The 21604-nt window shown below is 43.9% G+C and overlaps 3 protein-coding genes across 4 annotated transcripts; all 3 read left to right on the forward strand.

Moving 5' to 3' along the window:
- Positions 1-1829: 1829 nt before the first annotated feature.
- Positions 1830-10973, forward strand: LOC311372976 (nuclear receptor subfamily 1 group D member 1-like; the record flags this gene model as incomplete). 2 transcript variants are annotated; one of them, XM_084489859.1, is made up of 8 exons in its annotated part: positions 1830-1851; positions 5747-6055; positions 6175-6263; positions 6582-6726; positions 8871-9412; positions 9579-9764; positions 10036-10246; positions 10777-10973. In XM_084489859.1, 8 exons carry the CDS (start codon positions 1830-1832, stop codon positions 10971-10973), a joined length of 1701 nt encoding a protein of 566 aa, XP_084345985.1. The 2 variants fall into 2 exon arrangements, with proteins under 2 accessions (XP_084345985.1, XP_084345986.1); XM_084489860.1 differs by having other exon boundaries at positions 1830-1848.
- Positions 10974-13833: 2860 nt separating this feature from the next.
- Positions 13834-17728, forward strand: LOC311372978 (molybdate-anion transporter-like). The gene is made up of 2 exons (XM_084489861.1): positions 13834-13971; positions 14553-17728. The coding sequence occupies exon 2, from the start codon at positions 14639-14641 to the stop codon at positions 16076-16078; it is 1440 nt and encodes a 479-aa protein (XP_084345987.1). The 5' UTR covers positions 13834-13971; positions 14553-14638; the 3' UTR covers positions 16079-17728.
- Positions 17463-21303, forward strand: LOC311372979 (protein lifeguard 2-like; the record flags this gene model as incomplete). The annotated part of the gene is made up of 12 exons (XM_084489862.1): positions 17463-17477; positions 18254-18341; positions 18527-18615; positions 18765-18829; positions 18921-18974; positions 19071-19121; positions 19250-19289; positions 20458-20495; positions 20584-20671; positions 20812-20907; positions 21014-21067; positions 21154-21303. 12 exons carry the CDS (start codon positions 17463-17465, stop codon positions 21301-21303), a joined length of 828 nt encoding a protein of 275 aa, XP_084345988.1.
- Between the last annotated feature and the right edge of the window lie 301 nt (positions 21304-21604).

Here is a 21604-nt window from a genome sequence, read left to right on the forward strand (position 1 = left end):
GTTTTCAGCAAGCACATTCCAGAGACGTTTAGAAGACAAAAGATTCGACTAAGATAAATCTTTCCATGCCTCCTTGGTGGTAAACGTGTAATTGTTAAAACTTCCCGTTTACTGTTTAGGCCACTTTTTAAATTGCTTTCGTCTGTCGCCAGTACCTAGCCTACATCAGTGCTACATCACCACAACTACATCTGTAGGCTACAAGAGAAAGAAACCCTCGCAGGAGATAAATGGCTCTCTCTAGCGGTAGAATGGAGAATTACAACACAATTTGATGTGCGGCAGATGTGGGTATGCATTTCCTTATTTAGTTAGGCTTCAATTTCGTTTGCTGTCCTTCAGTTTTTGCAAGTTCTCATATTTCAGAACTATATGTCAAAATAAGAGGGGTTGTTCCGCTAGGCTTCATCATAATGAAGCAGCCATAACATGGATTACACACGGCAGACATTGCACTACCCGGCCACTAGAGGGCAGCACAACGCGGGCAGAAAGAAAACGGCCCTATTAGAGCAACAGCCTTCACAATCTGATGAAGTTAGTATAGCAGACGTTCGATTACGTATTTGAAGTATCAAAATATAAAATTAGGGCGTATTCGATGTATAAGCTAGACATGCGCAGGTCTGGTGTTTTTTGGTTGTTATTGTTGTTCAGTGTACACGCAATGCATCTCCCACAGGGTGGCGCTTTTCCCAAAGTAGACGAGAACTTTTCTACACCGTCCCAGACTGACTTTTTTTTTTAATTATGTCATATTTGAGATTGCATATATGAACAATATTTAAAAAAAAAATCGGAATAATCTAACTTATTATAAATATATCTTATCTTATAAATGCGTTCAGATTAATTAACCTGGATTGTTTTCTGCGCATGTATTGTTTTCATGCGCAGTATAATCTAGTGGTATCTTAAGTGATATTCCTGCGATAGGGATTGGTCATTGTTTACACTGATCCATGGCTCTGGCATAAACTATTCTGACAGCAACTAGTCACGGTGAGCCACGCCTGTTGTGCATGTGCTCATCTATCCCCCTTATCACACACGCTGTGTTTTGCATAAAATGTGTGTCAGTAGGCCAGCCCTTTTCTCGGCACATGCAGAGTGCACATGTATGGAAGGCATAGCACGCTCGAATAAGCGCATCAAACTGCTCGGCTGTAGAATCCACAGGAGGGGGGGGAGTGTGTGTGTGCGTGTGCGCGCGCGCGTGCGTGCGTGCGTGTGTGTGTGTGTGTGTGTGTGTGTGTGTGTGTGTGTGTGTGTGTGTGTGTGTGTGTGTGTGTGTGTGTGTGAGAGAGAGAGAGAGAGAGAGAGAGAGAGAGAGAGAGAGAGAGAGTTGGTAAGAGATACAGAGAGTTATACCCAACAAACGGACACAACTGAAACTGAGCGGGAGAGAGGCGGTCACATTTCTTACTCACCTGCGATCCTAATTGATGTGTGTTACAGTGTCACCGAGTCGGTGTCAGGTTTCTCACTAATATTAACGGACCTTCCAACACTTGTTTCTTGGAATTCATGAGACTCTGAGTCTGTTCTGGCTCGTCCAACACCACACGGTTCTGCTCGGAGCGCACAAGTCAAGATGTATCTTTAAGGAGAACAAGCCCTCAGCACATCATCGTGCGGACCTGAATACACCCAAGACAACAGCTGGACATTTATTTTCAACCATCGTTGAAATTTGTTCTATGGAGCAGGTGTTATCGGAACAGGTGTGCCTTCCTCTCGTCACCTGCGTTAACACGACTTTAGCTGCACTCTATCACCATTGATCAACATTTACCTTCACCTGAAATCGGAAGTCCTCAACAGAAGAGATGGATCACAGCCCTGGTAGTGGTACGTATTTTTTGTATTATTGTTGTTATTATCAATATATTTTCACAATGTCTTGGAAAGAGGACTGTCGTGTAACCCAGTATTATTGCAAATATGCCAATGACGACACTGCAAGGCGCAATTCAAGAACACTTTCTATCTCATTGCTTTTTAATGTTTTGTTTATTTTCGGTTCATGTGTTGTGAGCTTCATTAAGGACATATATGCAGTTTATATGCTGCATATAAGCGGTTTCCATCATGCTATATATTGTCAAATAACTGAAGGCTATGAGTTATGTTAGAAATAATATTGAGTGCAACTTTGTGTGTTATGTTATGGCGGTCTTTCCCAGGAACGATGATTCAGTTTCAATGTGTTTGATGATCACAGAACATGTTCGGAAGGAATGACGACTCTCTGTTGAGTTGTGTCAATCAATCACATTTTGCATGATAACAGTCCAACATGTTGACCGGATCGATCCGTGGTTATAACGCGTGCGTAACGGAAGCGCAACGTGTCAGTGGTCAGTCGAACTTCCTGATCTCCCCCATTGAAAACAAACTCACATGGAGTCGGTTGTTATTCTGAGCCAGCTATCTTTAGGAAAGGAACGACACTTGGATGATCACCAAGGCAATTAGACAAGTAGATACGGTGTACGAGCACTTTAAGTGGCAGTAAGCGAGTGATTTAGTGCGAGGTTAAACGGGGTCATCGGTATGACCCTTGCATTCAGCCTATAGTAGCCTACTGTATCAGTGATGGAATGGGATCAGTCAGCCCGTGATGTTGATCACGTTTTTGCATAACGAAATCAAGCAATAGCTCTGGGCACATCCATAAGTGGGCCAGATTTGGGTCATGTTTCTTTGATGTGTACTGTGTGTACTGAGATATTTGAAGCAACCCAATATAAAAATAACTCCGTGTAATCGGTGACAATCTATGCGCATGTCATATTTATTTTAGACCCTGCGCATTTACCCGATGCGCGGTCCCGTGGACCTCACGTCCCCGCTACGTGATGCTCTTCACTTCAAAGCCCCCCGGTGACGTCGAGTCCAAGTGATTTCTACAGCAGAAGCATGCGCCGCATCTTCCCATAGCACAGTGATACAGTCCAAACCCTCGTCACGTGGAATCACTCTCAGAGCCACGTGCTACGCGTGATTCCCAGGCCCGCCTCCCCTCCTCCCGCTCCTCTGCCCGACCCCCGCTGTGCCGGAAGGGGGAGCTTGGTCAGTGGGTCAGCAGTTTCGTGTATTAACTCTCGTCACGTTTTCCCGCCTCATGCGCCTGCGTGATTCGGGCCACTGAAAGCACATGCGTGTCTGAATAATAGCTACATTGGTGTTTTTTTTAAATCCCACAAATCGTAACACAGTTAAGGTCAGTTAAGGGCAGCACATGAAGATGACATGCAGGGCAATGCATTATGATCGGGACACTTCAGAGAGAGAACAGTTGAGGAAGAGAGGAGCTGCTCTTGTAGGCCGGGGCTCCGAGGCCACACTGTGCTCAGCATATTCAGAATGAGTAGAAATTATATCCACTGCAATGCATTTGGCTTATCTTGAATGATTTTAATTGCGTGTGGCGGTTGCAGAGCTTGATGCAGCATCCATTTGAGGACACGGGAATGCTGTTATATCATGTTCCTTTGTGTTTGACCTACTTTCACAATCTGGGAGTTAATGATCTGCACAATTGAAGAGAAACATTTTTCATCACAGCCAATCCACCAATCAGCCTCTATATACAGTTACATATTATGGGATATAAAATAGTTATAGGTAAGAAGTAGAAGCTAAGTAGAAGCTGTAGAACTTACTCAGAGTTAGTTGTTATTGTTATAGTTGTTATTGTGCGCTATCTTTGGGAGAACAACTAAACTTGGACCACGGCAATTAGACAAGTGGTTAAGAGTATAAAAATTAACCACAAGGGCATGTACCATTTAATTGATCTCAAACTCAGTGTTAACAATGTTTCATTCACTACAATGAGATTTAATAATGATTATAAAATAGTCTACCCATTAGTTTGCCAATAACGCTGTGATGCAGGACTCCCATATTCAGCATGGCGCGGCAGCCAAAGAAAAGAACCATCTACCCTGTGGACTAACCCTAACCCTAACCACTACAGCTAAAGCTCTGCTCGGCTTCCTCTAGCGGAGGACGGAGGACCGAGAGGCAGGTGGGTGGAGGGTAGAGGCTGGGTAGGGAGCTAGGTGGCTGTTATTCATGCCTATGAAGTTCTCCCGGCTCACGTTTCTCCGAACGCCTCGTCTGTAGCAGATTAGCGTCCGCACGAGTGGCGTGGAGCGCCACGGGCTTTCATAAGGCGGTCTGTGTTGACCTGGATCCCGACGGGCCTGAAGAGAGCGTGCAGCACAGGATTTGACACACACAGCGCTCGCTGCAGCGTAGCACGCCACGGACAAAAGCACTGAACCACCCCTGGCGTTAATATTAACGTCAACAGTCGGCCTGCCGGGCAGCAACGTGCCCTCAAGTGGAACTATTCATCAGTTTCATCACCTGCTGTTGGATGGAAGACCACCTATTCCCTCATGTTGTTTGTTGGTTTGTGGTCCTTCACGTATGTTGTGCAAACCACACAACATTGACCTGTGAGATTATAGATTTAATAATTGATGGAGTTTATGGGAATGGCCGCGGAGCCCATTCATAAATAACTACTTTGTGATCTTTCAGATAAACAATGTGTTTTTGTAAATGACTGGGACAGCCATGACTGCATCTTGTAAACAGGGCCTGCTTGGGGTTGCCTCTGTTGTGTGTGGCCTGGGTGAGTCAACACATCCAGCAACATGTGCCACTGCTGGCTGCAGTATTATGAAAACACTTGGGCAAGCCAAGTACCTCGGGCAGCAGAGGACAGCTCACAGCCACACATCGAATGCATACTTGTTATGAATACAGTTCACCTTGGGGAGGACTATCAAATTGGCTAAGGTCTATCAAAGAGCCTTATTTCATGTTAACACGTCATCCAAACTAACGACATAGACCTATATAGTATTAGACTATTAGTATTAGACTGTTGGGTGATGACACAGGGGAATGCGGCTGGTGCCACAGCATCCTTTTAAATTGTTGCATTTCTACACAAGTGTGTGGGTTGGATCAGGGCCGTCTGCGTATCAGAAGTCCACGTGAGTCAGGTGTGGAGCAGCGGTCACGAGGCCAGGGGAGCGGAGGCTATTATTGGAGCGGAGGAGGAGGCAGACACGTGAGGAGAGGCCGTGTCTTGGGCCACAAGTTAACGCACGACTGGAAGTGTGGAGCACAACTCGGACATTGACCACTGATATGCCGAATCATGGCAAACAAATAGTAATAAGAATAACCAATGTATATTAAAATGTCTGTAGTGATAAATGACGTCAGCATAAATACCGCATTAGCATGACGCAGTCTCTTGCTCATGCCAAATGAGCCCTGCTCTGTTGCTGAGCTACCAGCGGTATTTTTAGCACTCTGAACTATATCCGCTCGAGCGCCCAATGATGTCTAGGCAGCGCTGCATAATCCTATAGCTTAGCATTACTGTGGTGCTTTACTAGAGGGCCTAGAGGTTGTGGTACATTACATCATAGCATGTCCAATGAAAAGAATAAGTGTGAAATATCTGCCAAATGTCAAATGGACATTGAAAGGTATAAATTATAATACACATAAGCTTTAAAGTGAAGTCAAACTAAACATTATACTAACTAATGTTCCTCTAAACACAACGTGAATGAGAAACGTTTTCCATAACTGCATCATGATGTGAATGGGGGATTAAATGCTGTGGTTCCATAGTTAAGCGCTTTGAGTGAACACTGGTTAGAAAAGCTCTGCATAAATGCAGTCCATTTACCACGTTCGTTCACTTCAGCAGGCGGAGGAGTGATCCTGTACGCGGGCTCCTCGGGCAGCTCAAGCCCCAGCCCCGGCAGCCCGTCCAGCGGCTACCAGACCCATTCGCCCTCCTGCCAGTCCCAGCCCTCGTCTCCCGAGGTCACCTTCACGGAAATCGGGGCGTTGAAGCAAAGGTCGTCGGGATGCACCACCACCACCTCCTCCTTATCGTCCAAGCTAGTGTTCCAGTTCCCCGAGGTGTTCGGGGGGGCGGCCACCCCTCAGCACGCCTACATGCACCCCGTCGCTGGGAAGAGGCCCAGCAGCTTCTCCGGAACGTTCACCAGTGAGTCCTCCTCGCTGTCCCTGAGTATTGTGTTATTGTCATGTTTGATGCTCCTTGTCTTGTAGATCTTGTACGTCAGACGACTGACCTACATACCTGTCCTTTTAAACTGTTCACAGAGACTGGAGGGATGGTCTTGCTGTGCAAAGTTTGTGGGGACATCGCGTCTGGGTTCCACTATGGCGTGCACGCCTGTGAAGGCTGCAAGGTAATCCCACCATCACTAAACATTAGAATTTTGGTAATTCCGAGATGCCAAAACCCCACCTTCAATTCACTGTCACAGTCTTGTTTATTAAAAGTGACATGGCATGACAAGAAAGGGATGGCAAAAACCATAGGAAATGATTATCCCAAGTGTTCTTACAATACCCTATAGTATATAAGTAAGCATTGAAATGACACCCCTAACACTGGCAGTGTGATCACCCTGCCGTACCAATTGATCCACACAGGACCAGTGTGAACTGCACATAGCTTTGGCCGTGTGATGTCATCTAACGCCGTCCTTCATGTCGTTTCCCAGGGCTTCTTCCGTCGCAGCATCCAGCAGAACATCAACTACAAGATGTGCGTGAAGAACGAGAACTGTCTTATCATGCGCATGAACCGCAACCGCTGCCAGCATTGCCGCTTTAAGAAGTGCCTCTCCGTCGGCATGTCTCGAGACGGTGAGACACCACTTGACACATTTTTTAGAAGCAAGAGGGACATGCGGGCCACTCTGTCACCATGCCACAGTGAACTGATTAGCAGAAGCAATGGGGAAATGGTGAACTCATTTATGGCACCTCTCGTAATGTAGGTCTCCGTACAGAACGTAACGTGGGAGGCCTTTTGAGGTCATGGTGCCAGTGGCGCAGTCACCTGCTGCTGTGCTGCGACCGCCTCGTCCTCCTCCCTGGACAGACACCAGGGGGTTTATGTGACTCACTATCAAACCCCCAAACGCCTTGCTTTGGGAAGTTTCAAAACGTCTTTCCTTCGTCCTTTGCGGATATCTCTCCTCCACGCTGTCTCCTCAGGCTCGGTACATTCCCTGCACCGTCGTCTGCAGTGCCATGTTCTCCTAACCTCCCCCCGCCTCCTCACACCTCCTTCCCAGACAGTGATTTATGAGAGGAGGAGGCGCCGAGTCCCCGAAGCCATCCGTCATCCAGAAAACTGCAGCAAACACAGAAATTATTTTAGGAAATTGGAACAGGGTCAACTTGATTACTTTGCTTATGCCCTTACAGCATCTTACCCCGATTAACGGTGGATACAGAAACAATTAAGAGGAGAAGAAAAAAACACATACATACACAAACACAGCAAAGACGTTCATAAGCACACTCACATCGCCTAGTTTCTACATCGCCCTGACTCCAGAACATTGATTGATCACCTATCAGCATAGATTAAGAAAGGCATCCAGCCAGGTTGGCCCAGAAAAACAGTGCCGAATTGGGCCTATAGCATCCGCGTTCTACACCATGACCTACTTGTTTGTAGTCGTTTTCATCTCATTGTGTGTCTACGTCTCTGTACTCTTTACTTTACTCTCTGTACTATTATTTATGTATATATTATATTGTTTGCTCCACACTTTTGGTGCACAAAGAACTTGAGGCAGCACTCAGAATGGGGATGCAGAGCACAGCTGGTATGAGATTAAACATGAACCTGGAGGATTCTTGATAGAATCATGAACCACAACCTAAAAACCCCTTTCACAATGTTGTAATCATTGCCAAAACAGGAAACCCACATATAACGGCCAGGAGCCCACAATAAATAGTACACCCTAATTTCACACAAGGCTGTCGTGTGCATTTGCTTCACACTCCAGACAAGTATTGAAACTTCTCTGGTAACAGGAAGCTAAGTGTGCCACTATGCCAACTGGCACACTAGCACAGTTTGCCAATTGGGAACACATTTTGTGTGAAAGCTACAGCTTTGATGCTTTTTAATCTAAAGTCATGAGGAACATTGCCTGTCATGGAATCTTGTCCTGTGGACAATTAGCAAAGCATTTTTAAAGCATTTGTTAGTCAATACATTAGATCCATTCATGACGAATAGATTTAAAATTAGCCTGCTTCTTCATCTTACTGCTTCCTTTAGATTCTTTCAGTTTAACTTCCTTATTCAACACGACAATCCCAACATTGATTTATAACTTGTACTTGTTCTTATCTTTGTCTATTTGGTCCAAGATAAGATAAGGTACAACTTTTTTTAATCCCAGGAGGCCAAATTCACAAAACAGCAGCAGTCTGCAACCCTCTCCCAAACTTACCTAACTAGCAAAATTCTCAGCAATATAAGCCATCCTCCTCAGTGCTCTTCCCTCTATCCCCTCTACTTATCCATTCTAACACACTCTTTCTCATCCTGTGCTTTTGCACAGTCTGAACTCTCTTGCTCCCTTTTCGTGATCTTGGTGCATGCAATAGCAGACTCCTGGTGCCCCACTGCCCTACTTACAAACTGAGGGAGGCAGTGGGAGAAAGAGATTGATAGAGAAAAGGCTGAGGCTGATGCTGGCATAAGGACCTATAAATAACTGCTCCAGCTGATGGCTGCTCACTGAGAGTGGGGAGGGGGGGGGTGGAAGTACAGTTAAGGAAAAGCAAGTGTACAACTTAACACTTGCTGACACTCCTTCTCTGGAATCCATCGATGTTTAAAGATAATCCATAAATGCTTTATGCCTTCTAGGTGAATGTGTGTGGTAGTTAAATGCATTATACAGCGATAGTGTTAGATTCCATGTTGTGTGTTGGACAGCAGTACTTACTCTGTGCTCCTTGGTTCTATCTGTCCCTAGCTGTCCGTTTCGGCCGTATCCCCAAGAGAGAGAAGCAGCGTCTCCTGGACGAGATGCAGAGCTACATGAACAGCCTGAACGAGTCCACCAGCATGGACATGGACCCTCCCCCAGTGGGGGGCAAGACCCCAAGCCCCAGAGACTGCAACTCTAAAGAGGCCATCGGGGCCATCTCTAGAGCGTACAGGGACATCTTCACCACCACGAGCCAGGGGAGACCCGCCAAGAGGGCCAACATGTCCACCAACAGCAACCTATCCCCCGTTCCTCAGGAAGCTAAATACCCCCGGGTCTCCTCCCATCCGAGCTGCACACTGGGTTACCAGTCTTTCCCCGTCGCTTGCCCCCCCACCAACAACAACAGCCAGTCAACGTTCTCCATTGTAGACCATGGTCGGTATAACTCAACAGTGTCACACAACCTACAGCCGCGGGAGTCCACCGCCCAGAGCGACAACCCGGTCGATCACAACCACTTCCCAGCAGCAGCCCCCACTCAAAACTCCTGCCCATGGAAGTTAGCGCAAGGATCGAAAGTTCTTGTAAGTGTAATAGACAATCTATCACTAATTAATACTTGTATCTTATGACCATGTACATTATCTTTCTGATGTAAAGACGACACATAAGGGATCAATACAATCTCAACAAATTGAGGGTTGTGAGCTGAAGGTTGAGTTTGTGTTTTTCTTTTGTTTTTCCACAAAGGCCTGTCCTCTGAATGCGTACCCTGTATCAGGACCCGAGTGCACCAGCCAGCAGGTATGGGAGTCCTTCTCCCACGGTTTCACTCCCGCTGTCAAAGAAGTGGTAGAGTTTGCCAAGGGTATCCCAGGGTTTCAAGAGCTCAGCCAACAAGACCAAGTCATGCTGCTAAAATCAGGCACCTTCCAGGTAATTCACATGACCTGATGTTATTCATGATGGATGCGGATGGATGATATAGAGGATCTCGGACCGTATTTCGTTTTGTTAACCTGATGTTCTGGTTATGTGTGTGTATATGTTCTATGCTGTACAACTAATTGCATCTCAGAGGACATTAAAGTCTAAGTCATATCAAATGATTGACTACAGTTATTAATTAATCATTTTTTACAACTGCTGGGGAACCATTTCTCCACTATTTTTGATTGCTGAACCTGCTCTTGTGTGTTGCGACCAGGTTCTCATGGTGAGGTTCTGTACGTTATTCAACGCTGAGGAGCGCAGCGTCACCTTCCTGAACGGCCAGACCTACATGCTGGCCACTCTCCGCGCTCTTGGGATGGGCACCCTGCTGGACGCCATGTTTGAGTTCAGCGAGAAGCTGGGCTCTCTGGGGCTGGAGCCCGACGAGATGGCTCTGTTCATGGCTGTGGTCCTGGTGTCTGCAGGTACGAGCCGCATCACAACTCATCCATGACAACTATTATGTTCTTTATATTATATAAGGATAACTTATTAGTGACAGAGTGATACAAGAAGGCAGGTCGAGACGTTGATATCCATTTTAACTCTTTTAATAGCACCGGAACAATGTTACAAGTTATACTTAACAGGTGCCGTAGAGCGCCCTCTAAGGCATGGGAATAACAATGCAGCTATCCATTACATACATGACATCTCCCAACTTAATAAGGTTGTTAACATAACCACTCTTCAGCAATACCGTTGGAACTGAAACAAGCAATAACATCACTATGCATTAGTTAATCTTTGCATTAGTTCGTCTTTACTACAGAACAGTCTCGAAGGCCACTTTGTGTTATCGTTTGAAAGTCTATGTTGCCTTATAACGGTCAGGTGCTTCATGGATACAATACAGTGGACTGTGTTGTTTAGCAATCAAACACAGAGCCCGAGATGTTGTGTGGCTCACCGTTCACGGTCCTGTTCTCAAAGCCGTGTGGTCGCTGTCCTTCAGACCGCTCTGGCGTCTCGGACCCGGGCGCCGTGGAGCGGCTCCAGGAGGGCCTGATCCGCGCCCTGCGCTCCCTCACCGCCCGGCGCCACCCCGGGGACGGAGGCCTCTTCCCCAAGCTGCTGCTGCGCCTGCCCGACCTGCGCACCCTCAACAACCTGCACTCAGACAAACTGCTGGCCTTCCACATCGACCCCTGAGCGGGCCTCTGACGCACCATCACACACACACACACACACACACACACACACACACACACACGGATACAGGACCTTCACTCACACACGTGGTACACACACTTGACCGATCATCCTAGACTTGTCCTCCATACCTCTGGAGTTCCTTGGAAGGAGAAGAGGTCAACGAAGAGAAGGAAAGCGATGAATATATGGATGTTTCTGAGATTAACGCGCGGACACACACACTGCAAGGTCTCATGAAGAACATTGTACTACACCGTGAATCAATGCAATGGAGAAAAATCATTTTAGACAGATTTATACCCCTTTTCCAGTTAAAAACAGACACTTCACTTAAGTAATTAAGTGACTCCTTATTCCTATGCATCAGCAGACCATCGTTAAGCTGCCTGTTTAGGTCATGATTTAGAGGGACCATTAAAATACATATTTTCATTTTTTGTGATTAAGGAAGGAAACGTGTAAATACTTAATAGATTAAGTTGATATATTAAGGTCTTTGACATTATTTCACTAAACATACCATATGTATTAGTATTTGACAGAATCACATCACACAGAATCAATCACACCAATATACGATATGATTCCTTTTATATTTGACAAAAAAGCTTCCATTTTACAACTTACTGTCAGCTATGCACTGTTAAGAACTTCACATTTTAATCATATTAACTCTTATTTCACCAAGAGTTGTATCAACATTATTGTATTGCAACTGAAACCATAAGCTGTCTAAGATACTCCATGCATGATGGATTTGTATGTATTTCATGAAATTTGTTTGTGTAAATATGTAACTCTAACGTCTATATATGCATTGAAATGAACTTTACAAGGCGGTGCTGTACATAAAGGATTGTGTATTGGAGAATGTTTAGTAAGGGGCCTCAGTGTGCTCAGAGCTTTTTCCTGCTGATAGCTCAGCCAGCATAATACAAAAGATCACCAGCATTCACTCTACATGCAACCTTCCCTCTGCCCCCAATGTTTGTCATACAAACACAAATGTATTTTTCAGGTTAAGGGAGGATGCATCGTCTCTCACTGCTTGCGTGTTATGATTACAATTGTTTGAACACATGTTGTGCATTTGTAAATCTTCCTGCATATAATTGATATAAAGATGTTATTATGTATATTTTGTCTTCCTTTTGTCTATTTGGTCAAATTAAAGAAAAATAAAAAGTATTTGTTATTGTTAAATGATTCTGAATTTATTACATTCTAGATCAATTTGTAGGAGATTTAAATGACACCTGCATTAAAATATGACGTGACATGTTTCATGGTAGAGATTTGCTGATAAGTATACAAGGCCAATCAACACATTATAAGATGCAAGGATACTTTGAGTCTGCCCCTCCGTTGGCAAAATCAAAACTTGCCATGAGAAAAGCTAAGCTTCACCGGGAAAGAATCAGGTCTGTTTGATAATGTAAGCACATCTAAGTGACTAAGCTTAAGACTGTTGTGTATTTATATAAAAGGGTGACAGGAAGGACAGCTTCCTGGATCATGGAACGAGGCAGTGGTGGTGCCAATGAGGAAGCCGGGAAAGGATCCAACAGTAGTCTCCAATTAATTACAGACCAATAGTCTCAACATCTCATACAGGAAAGATTATGGAACGCATTCTGGTGTATTTATTATTTTGAAGTAATAAACTCATGTCACAGCTTCAAAGTGGAAAGGACTAGGAACAATGGATCCGGTGATATGCCCTGAGCCTGAAATGAGGAAAGCCCAGGTGAATAAAGAGTCCTGGCCGTTTCTTTTGATATTTCGAAGGACAACAATAAAATGTGCAGAGAATTTAACTTGATAAGCTTGGTGTTCAAGGAAGAATGTTCATTTGCAAAGATGTTCTTGTTTGATGACAGATTCAAATGAGGGTAGGTATGTCAGCAGTTCACTATGGCACACACCAAGGATATAATGCTGTAGTTGTATAATTGTATATCAAATGTAGATATTTAAGATTCCTTTATGTGTTTAGATATAGGAATAGGAATAAGTGGAAAGGTAGGATCAGCATTTGCTGATTCATTTTGAAATGAATAACCAGACATCTATCAGTAGATAGGAGATAGTGGTAATGTCAGTTAGATAACTTTGTGCTTTGATTTGTTAAAATTCATGTGAAGCATAAAGAGTATACAGTCTCATAAGTCAATCAGGCAAGATCTGTTGTATGAAACTTTACAATCACTGTTGAGAATCCCGATGATGGGGAAAGATGATAAATATGCAAAGGATGCAACCAAAGAAGACCAGACGGACGTAAACCGACTTCAGTTGAGCAGAAAACAAAAGTTGAATGAAGAGAAAGAATAAAAGTGGCAGAGCACATGGGATGAAGAAGTTCAGGGACAACATTTTTGTACCATCCAAGAGGAGGTTGGAAAGACAGGGAATGTAGGGTGGTGCAGGAAGGAGGAAGGAAGGAGGAAGGAGGAAGGAAGGATGAGAATCGGGCATACAATATTAAATAGGAGATTATTTATTTTAAAGAAGCATCCAAACGGGATTCCAAATGGACAAGAACAGTAGAAGGGTCAGAGAGAGCAACATTGAAAGAAGCACTGAGAAGTGAATGGGTACAAATGGGTTTAAAATGAGGGCTTCAATTATTTTTTATTTTCTTATTTTTTATAGTCACGGTCAGTTAGTTTGGTTTATTGGTTTTTGTTTGTGTTTTTTTTTTTTTTTAATTAAGAAGTATCCAGGATTACTACTCCTGTTCAAACGGTGGCGGTAATACTACGAGTAGTTTTGTTAGCTGCTTAAAAACATTATACGAAGAAGAGGTGGAGGCGGAGAGGGAGGAGGAGGAGCAGATGCGCCCCCTGTTGGTGGTCAATCCACGACAAACCCGGAAATAAAATGTCGTTTTGAAAAGCAATGTAGGAAACACGGATGACTGTCATTTGTGATGCTTTGCAAGGATCTGTCATAGTGCTCCTGCAGTAATATTGGAAGACTACTAATCGAAATGGTAAGCTGATTGTTTTGAGGCTCGCATTCCTAGTTTAACTAACCAGAGCTGTGAGTTGGAGGCAGCTGATCATACACTTTCAACGGTATGTTATCATGCGGTTTAATTCAGGCAAACAGCATTATGGTTATCATGTTGACCATTCCTTCGTAGTTATTGGTAACTTGTTTTGTTTATAACTTAATATTTTTTGGGGGGATTTTTTTGTTCCGTCTGTAAGATCCGGGTCCGTGTCTTTCTCCATGACACCGTGTTTGTTTATTACTCAACCGACACTGATCATGTTGACTGGTAACCGGAAGATTCGGTCCCCGGCTCCTCCTCGCTGAGTGTCGAGGTGTCACTGAGCAAGACACCTCACCCTGACTGCTCCTGACGAGCTGGCTGTCGCCCTGCATGGTTGACTCCGCCGTCGTTGTGTGAATGTGTGCATGAATGGGTTAATGTTAGGCACTATTGTAAATGGCTGTGAGTGGCCATTGGTTAGAAAAACACTATATAAATACAGTCCATTTACCATTTACCATGTTTTTATTTAGTCTCTAATATCGTTCTAACTTTTAACCCTCATCTCCTCACAGGATCTGGGACATCGCTAGAAGATGCGCTGAAGATACAGCAATAGCACAACATAGATAACAGAGAGTTTGTGCACGTCAAACACACTATGTGGCTCACGGTGTACCTTGCAGTCATTCTCTTGCTCGCGTTGTGTGTGTTCCTTGAGGTCACTGCACGGCGTCTGATCCCTCCGCAGCCTGCGTCCACAGCAGTAGCAAACCCAGCCTTCCGCAAGTTCCAGACCCTCTTCCTGCGGGCTTACCTGTTAGCCCTCTGGGCAGACTGGCTCCAGGGCCCATACCTCTATAAACTGTACCGCCACTACAGCTTCCTGGAGTCTCAAATAGCCATTCTGTATGTGTGTGGCTTGGGCGCCTGCATTCTGTTTGCTCCATTTGCCAGTTGGTTGCCTCAAGCCCTGGGCCGCAGACGGTCATGCCTGCTCTTCTGCCTCACTTACTCGGCCTGTTGTCTCACAAAACTCTCCAGGGATTACTTTGTTTTAATCATCGGACGTGTCCTCGGAGGGCTGTCCACGTCGTTGCTCTCCACCACGTTCGAGGCCTGGTATGTCCATCGGCACACAGAGGTCCATGATTTTCCCAAGGAGTGGATCCCCAGTACCTTCACAAAGGCCGCCACGTGGAACCACGCGTTGGCTGTGGGCGCCGGGCTGGTCGCTAACCTTCTGGCCGAGTGGCTCCACCTGGGCCCCGTGGCCCCCTTCATCCTGGCCGTGCCCTGCCTGGGGGCGTGTGGATGGGTGGTGCTCACCGACTGGGGCAAAGAGGAATCTGAAGTATCCCCCGAGGGAGACAAACACAGACCTCTCCTTGGCCCCTCTGCACATCCGGTCCACACATCTGCCAGGGCGCAGTTCTGGCGAAGCTGCCAGGAGGGCCTGCGCTGCCTGCTGTCTGACAGGAGAGTAATGTTGCTGGGTGCGGTGCAGGCTCTGTTTGAAAGTGTGCTATACATCTTTGTCTTCCTATGGACCCCGGTACTGGACCCCCACAACCCCCCTCTGGGAATAGTGTTTTCCTGCCTGATGGCCTCCAGCATGGCGGGCTCCCTGCTGTACCGCCTGGCCACCTCCTCGCGCTACCACCTTCAGCCCAGCCACCTGCTGTGCCTGGCCGTGCTCATGGCGTTCTTCTCCTTCTTCATGCTGACCTTCTCGACAGCCCCGGGACAAGCCAGACCCTTCGAGTCTCTCATCGCCTTCGTGCTGCTTGAGCTGGCGTGCGGACTCTACTTTCCTGCGGTCAGCTTCCTCCAGGCCAGGGTGATCCCGGAGGAGAAGCGTGCCGGGGTGTTGGCGTGGTTCAGGCTCCCGCTGCACCTGCTGGCCTGCCTGGGGCTGCTGGCCCTCCACGGGGAGGTCTCTGGGACCGGCGGGGGCGAGGGAGGCAGCGGGACCAGACACATGTTTGGGGGCTGTGCGGTGATGATGATGGCCGCTCTGCTGGCCATGGTCAGTCTCTTCACCCTGGGCAAAAATGACACTGAGCTGAGGCTGGAAGGAACCAGAGATGACGGGGAGTAACATGTATAACAACAACAACATAAAATTGCTGCACACTACATGAACATTCAAGCTTTTTGTATTGCCAAAGACCAATTCAGATATACAGAAGTTTATGGTGTCTTGAAGATGTCCTTGTGTAATGTTTGATAGCTAACTTTCTTAAAAATAAGGATTATTTTAGCTACTATAACTTTGTCTTTTTGGGTCCGAACAATGATACTGACAAGAGTATGCAATGATCATTTTGAAGAACATTCCCTTCCATAATTTGCATAGTGCTTGAAATGATGTGATCAGTTCCTGTGTGTGTGTGTGTGTGTGTGTGTGTGTGTGTGTGTGTGTGTGTGTGTGTGTGTGTGTGTGTGTGTGTGTGTGTGTGTGTGTGTGTGTGTGTGTGTGTGTGTGTGTGTGTGTGTGTGTGTGTGTGTGTGTGTGTAAAAAGATTGTCAAAAGCCTATCATTTTCATGGACATATTTAATATTAATAATTTTGTCGCCAATCTTTATGTTGATAAATGTCTTTCATAAAGTGCATACAGAATTATTTCATATTTTTGTATAATTTTCTATCTTGATGTATTATGAAGAGAATGTAGGCTTCCATACTACAAACCAACACAAGTAAATAGTAGATCAAAAGTAGCAATTGGTCAAAAAAGATTTATTATAGGCCTAATTATATATTTGTTGTGTATAGTTTTGTAGCCTCACGTGGAATTGAGGTTAGGGTTAGCGCTTGCTGTGCGTACTCATCGTCATAGTCAGTGCGTACATTTACGCACTGTGTAAATGTTGATAAATTATGGCTCAGTGAACCAGACGCATGTGGGAGCTCATGTATTATTGGCAGTGCAGGTACGCACATGCGAATTGTTCTGGCAATGCCGCGCTTATAATTTGGTGCAAATTATACAACGTATGATACTTCATTCATCAATTAAATTTTTAATTACAGTTTTAATGTACAATAATATAACAATTCCATCACATCTGTAGATTGATGGCTAGGAAACCATCCCCATCCTTATGTGTTGGATGCAGACGATGATGCTTCTATATTTCTAGTCTATTCCAGTCCTATTCCAGTCTGTTCCACTCTGCGCGGTGTGGAGCCTGCAACGGTCACCCCCCTTTTTGCCTCCTCAGTGGTACAGTCCAGAGCCTTCAGCCTATACGCAGCATCTCTAGATGATGCTAGAATCTGCCTGAGCGTGCAAGGGAGGGGGCTTTCTGCAAGAGTATTAAGTACGCAGCTCTTGGATTGCAGTGCTCTATCAGAAGAGCTCCAGGCCAGTCAAAGTGACATCATTGTATCACTTCAAACCCACTTACTGCTAAGAAAAGTGATATTAGAGATTGATCTTGTATTAATTGAGCAGCTGCAGAAAGACGCAAGGCAATCATGACGCATGGCAAGGTAAGGAGAACATAACAGTTGATGGTGATGATCTTTCATTTTACTTTCAACGCTGATGTTCGAGAAACGTAAGATGATGCATTCATGTTGAGTGGTAATATAAACAATTATCTTGTTCCTTCATGTTCGATTTAGCGTTAAGGGGAAAGGTCATATTGAACTATTATGGTCTGTCATGATCATCAATCAAATGGGTAGCAGGGTTGTTCATTTATGTATTCCTATGTCATGTAAACACGTTTTATATAATTTATAAGTTTATCCTATTTTTTATTAAAAGTGCTCAGAAAAGCCTGTTCAGTGTTTTTTTAGACAACAGCCATTTTGGTGTTTGATGTCTAGCTAGTATTGTGATCCTTACGAAGTGCGTCACAGAGCAAGAATTGTCAATGCTTTATTGCCATGACAACTCACGTCTTTTTGTGTGGTGTAGAAATCGATAGGGACTCATTCATGCAGTCTTCATCAGTTTCATGGCATTCTCTTCTCTACTTTACAATAAGGGCACATTAATCAACCGTCAATTTAACATTTATAAGCATAAGTTAACCATCCTTTCATTAACAGTTAACTAATGGTCTAGTGTTCATTTACTAATTATGTTTAATTATTAAGGAAGATATTTATGCGACACAGTGAAGCTGTTTTCGTTGAAAACAATCATGCAACTCCAGACAGTATTGTTCAAATGAATAACCCTTACCAAAGCATATTACCTCTATTTTGAAAGTCACGTTTTACACAGGTAAAGTTAACTGTTTATTTTTTGCTAATAGCTTTTACTTGCTAACAAGACTACCAATGGTACCTCCAACGGAGAGGGCCAAGTCAAAGCTCCTCCCAGTTATGAAGAAGCCACTGCTGGTATGATTAATAATTTTTTTGATTGATATGATAATTTACCACCTTATCCAACTTAGATATGGAATGTAATACGGTTCCCAATAATTCCTTACTTTTTACAATGTGACACATTTGACACCTGGCCTGGTCCACAATTTATAAAGAGCACAAATGTATGTACAAACGTGCGTGTCCACACTCACTAGGCAGCAGCAGCCCTTGCTACAGTGATGGTGAGCGGCTCACAGAGTTCAGCTGGGAAGACAAGAACATCAGGAGGGTGTTCATCCGCAAGGTATGAGGGGCAGAGGACCCTCTACCTGGGCTGCCTCATGGACACACATTATGTGGACCATAATTAAATGTTCATGAAACATATATATTCAGTACATTTGTGAATTATTATTAAAAATGTGTATTCATATTTTTCCTTTCAATGTTTAGGTGTATTCCATATTGATGATTCAACTGTTTGTCTCTATGGCTGTTGTTGCTATCTTCACCTTCTGGTGAGCATTCTTGAACATCAAATTCAATCATTTAATTAAATAACGAGATGGGATTATTTGCACGTCTATACATTTGTTTTTGTTCTTTCAGTGAACCAATAAGAATCTACATCCAGTCAAATCCAGGGTGGTATTGGGCTTCTTAGTAAGTGACACACAGAAAACAGCTTGTTGTAGCCTACTCTAGAAATCAGGCCTAATGTCTCGATTTGTTTGCTGTTTTATTTATTTTTTGAAACAGTGCTGTCTTCTTTGTAACATACCTGACTCTCTCCTGCTGTTCTGCGCCCCGGTAAGTTCAACATTATCCTGGTTAACTTGATCAAAGTCAAACAAATGTGAATTGCCTAAAATAATATAATATTTTAGATTTTATAATATGTAATACTCAATCTCTCCTGTCTCACACAAATTCTACAGGAGACTGTTTCCATGGAACCTGATTCTGCTAGGACTCTTTGTAAGTAAAACATGATGAATGTGTTTCCAACTCCTTTTCACAAAATGGCAAGGAGGTTATAAGTGTATGTGTGTAGAGTTGAACGTGTCACTTTATTATGTGGTTTATAAAGTATGTAATGTATGATCTGTATTAGTGCTGCCACTAACAACTCATTTTCTAACGACTAATCTTTCGACTAATCTAAAATGTCACCCGAGCCATAAACAATACAAATAACTTCAAAGTTACCAAATCAAAAATTACAAATGTAAACAATATAAATAACTTATGTACCAAAAATAATAATTAATAACCAAATAAAAAAATACGAGCTGAAAGCAGGCCGGCACACAGCTTTGCTGCTCGCATTTACACTTGTGTGCATGGCATGTTTAAAACATTACTGCCAAAGTCATTAAGTAATCTAACGTAGGTGCGCAAGGCACACACAGGAGACGCCAACATTGTTTTCAACTGCTTGGTACCGCGCCGTATTAATTCCCAAGGTTTGAAAAGAAAATAAAGTATTTGAAGCAAATAAGCGACACATTTTTTGATTTGTTTATTTGGTTTTGAACGAATAGTTTTGGATGCATGCATCGGCTTTGAGTTTATTTGTTTGTTACTTTGAAATCACATACGCTTGCAATGAACACACACACACACACACACACACACGTTCAATCATTCACGCACGCACCCACTACAACCTGTCGATCTTCAATCAAAACAACATCAAGTAAGTGATGCCGCAGCGTGTTGACTTCTCCAACCCGAGGCGTCCATAGGCTTTATGGTGTATATGTTTGAAAGCTGTGACACACTCTTTTACCAGTTGGCCTGAATTTATTTGTCTTGATTCGGAGGACTCACCTGCCTCAGCCATTTTTCATATCAAAGCAGTGAAGGCGGGGGGAGGGGTAAAAAAGAGGATAGCCGATTAACCAGCAGGGTGTGCACAGCGCACATTTGTGTGGAGGTGAATTACAGTGAGCCGTTTGAGACAGGAAAACAAAAATGAATAGGTCAATAGTAAAACGATTAACGACTAATTTTCGACAACCAAGTCAACTAATCGCGGCAGCACTAATCTGTATTGATATGTATTTGACTTGGAATCAAATATGTTTGCAGTAAAACAACTTATAACTTGATAACTTTTCATTCAATATTTTTCCTTTTGCAGACCCTTTCACTCACTTACATGACAGCGATGTTGTCAAGGTACGTTTTAATATTAACTGTTTAAAATGATTGACTGTTTTGAATGCTTTCCATTACTTCCTCTATATTGTCCTCTCCCTTGTAACAGCTTCTACAACACCAAGTCAGTGGTGTTGTGTCTGGGCATCACAGGTGTAGTCTGCCTCTTGGTGACAGTCTTTAGCTTCCAAACCAAGGTAAGCGACATTTTAAAATACAATATGACCATACTTTGTTTCCCTGTTCATCATGGATAAAGGATACCAATGAGACTATTTTAAAGTAATAGATTGGATTGCCTTTCCATGGATTTGTTTTCTTGTCCTCCCCCCTCCAGTACGACGTGACTTCCTGCGGGGGGGCCCTCTTCATCTTCAGCATGGTCATGTTCACCTCTGGGCTGGTCATGGCACTCGTCCTCCCCTATCACTATGTGAGTGATACAACTTCCTCAATACACCACAATCAGTTAGGATTTACATAAACCCATAGGTGGATTAATTGAATAATCTGTTAATCCAACTAATAACCTTTTTTAGGTTCCATGGTTGGATTGTCTTTATGCCGTTCTGGGAGCTATACTGTTTACTATGGTAGGTGTGAGCACACACACATAGATATCCAGCCTAGACTTGAGTAAAGATCTCTTTGCTTTATTCTGCTTTTTTTTCTCTTTCAGTTCTTGGCGTTTGACACCCAGCTGCTGATGGGGAACAAGCGCTACGCCATGAGTCCGGAGGAGTATGTCTTCGCCACTCTCTGTATCTACCTAGATATCATTTACATCTTCTCCTTCTTCCTCCAGATCTTTGGCACAAAAAGAGAGTAATCATGTCTACCTACACATACATCGATGTACAACAGACATACATCTACTTTTCTGATGTATAACAGCTTCTTGTTATAGATCAATATACTTGTGAAAGTGTAAAAAAAGTAAGCAGCGTTAAAATCTCATAAAATAGGAAAATAATTCAAACTTGATGTGATAATGTTGCAACCTAAACTAATGGTTGTTGTAGTTTTTTGCGTTGTGTATTACGATTCCCTTGTACATGTGATCAGCATCAACCCCTCAGAACTTGAGTCCTTCTCTAGCATGATATGAAACCAGATAATTTTTTGTGGTT

The sequence above is a fragment of the Micromesistius poutassou genome (assembly GCF_964030765.1).
Source record: "Micromesistius poutassou genome assembly, contig: SCAFFOLD_4373, whole genome shotgun sequence".
In the NCBI taxonomy this organism is placed as follows: domain Eukaryota; kingdom Metazoa; phylum Chordata; class Actinopteri; order Gadiformes; family Gadidae; genus Micromesistius; species Micromesistius poutassou.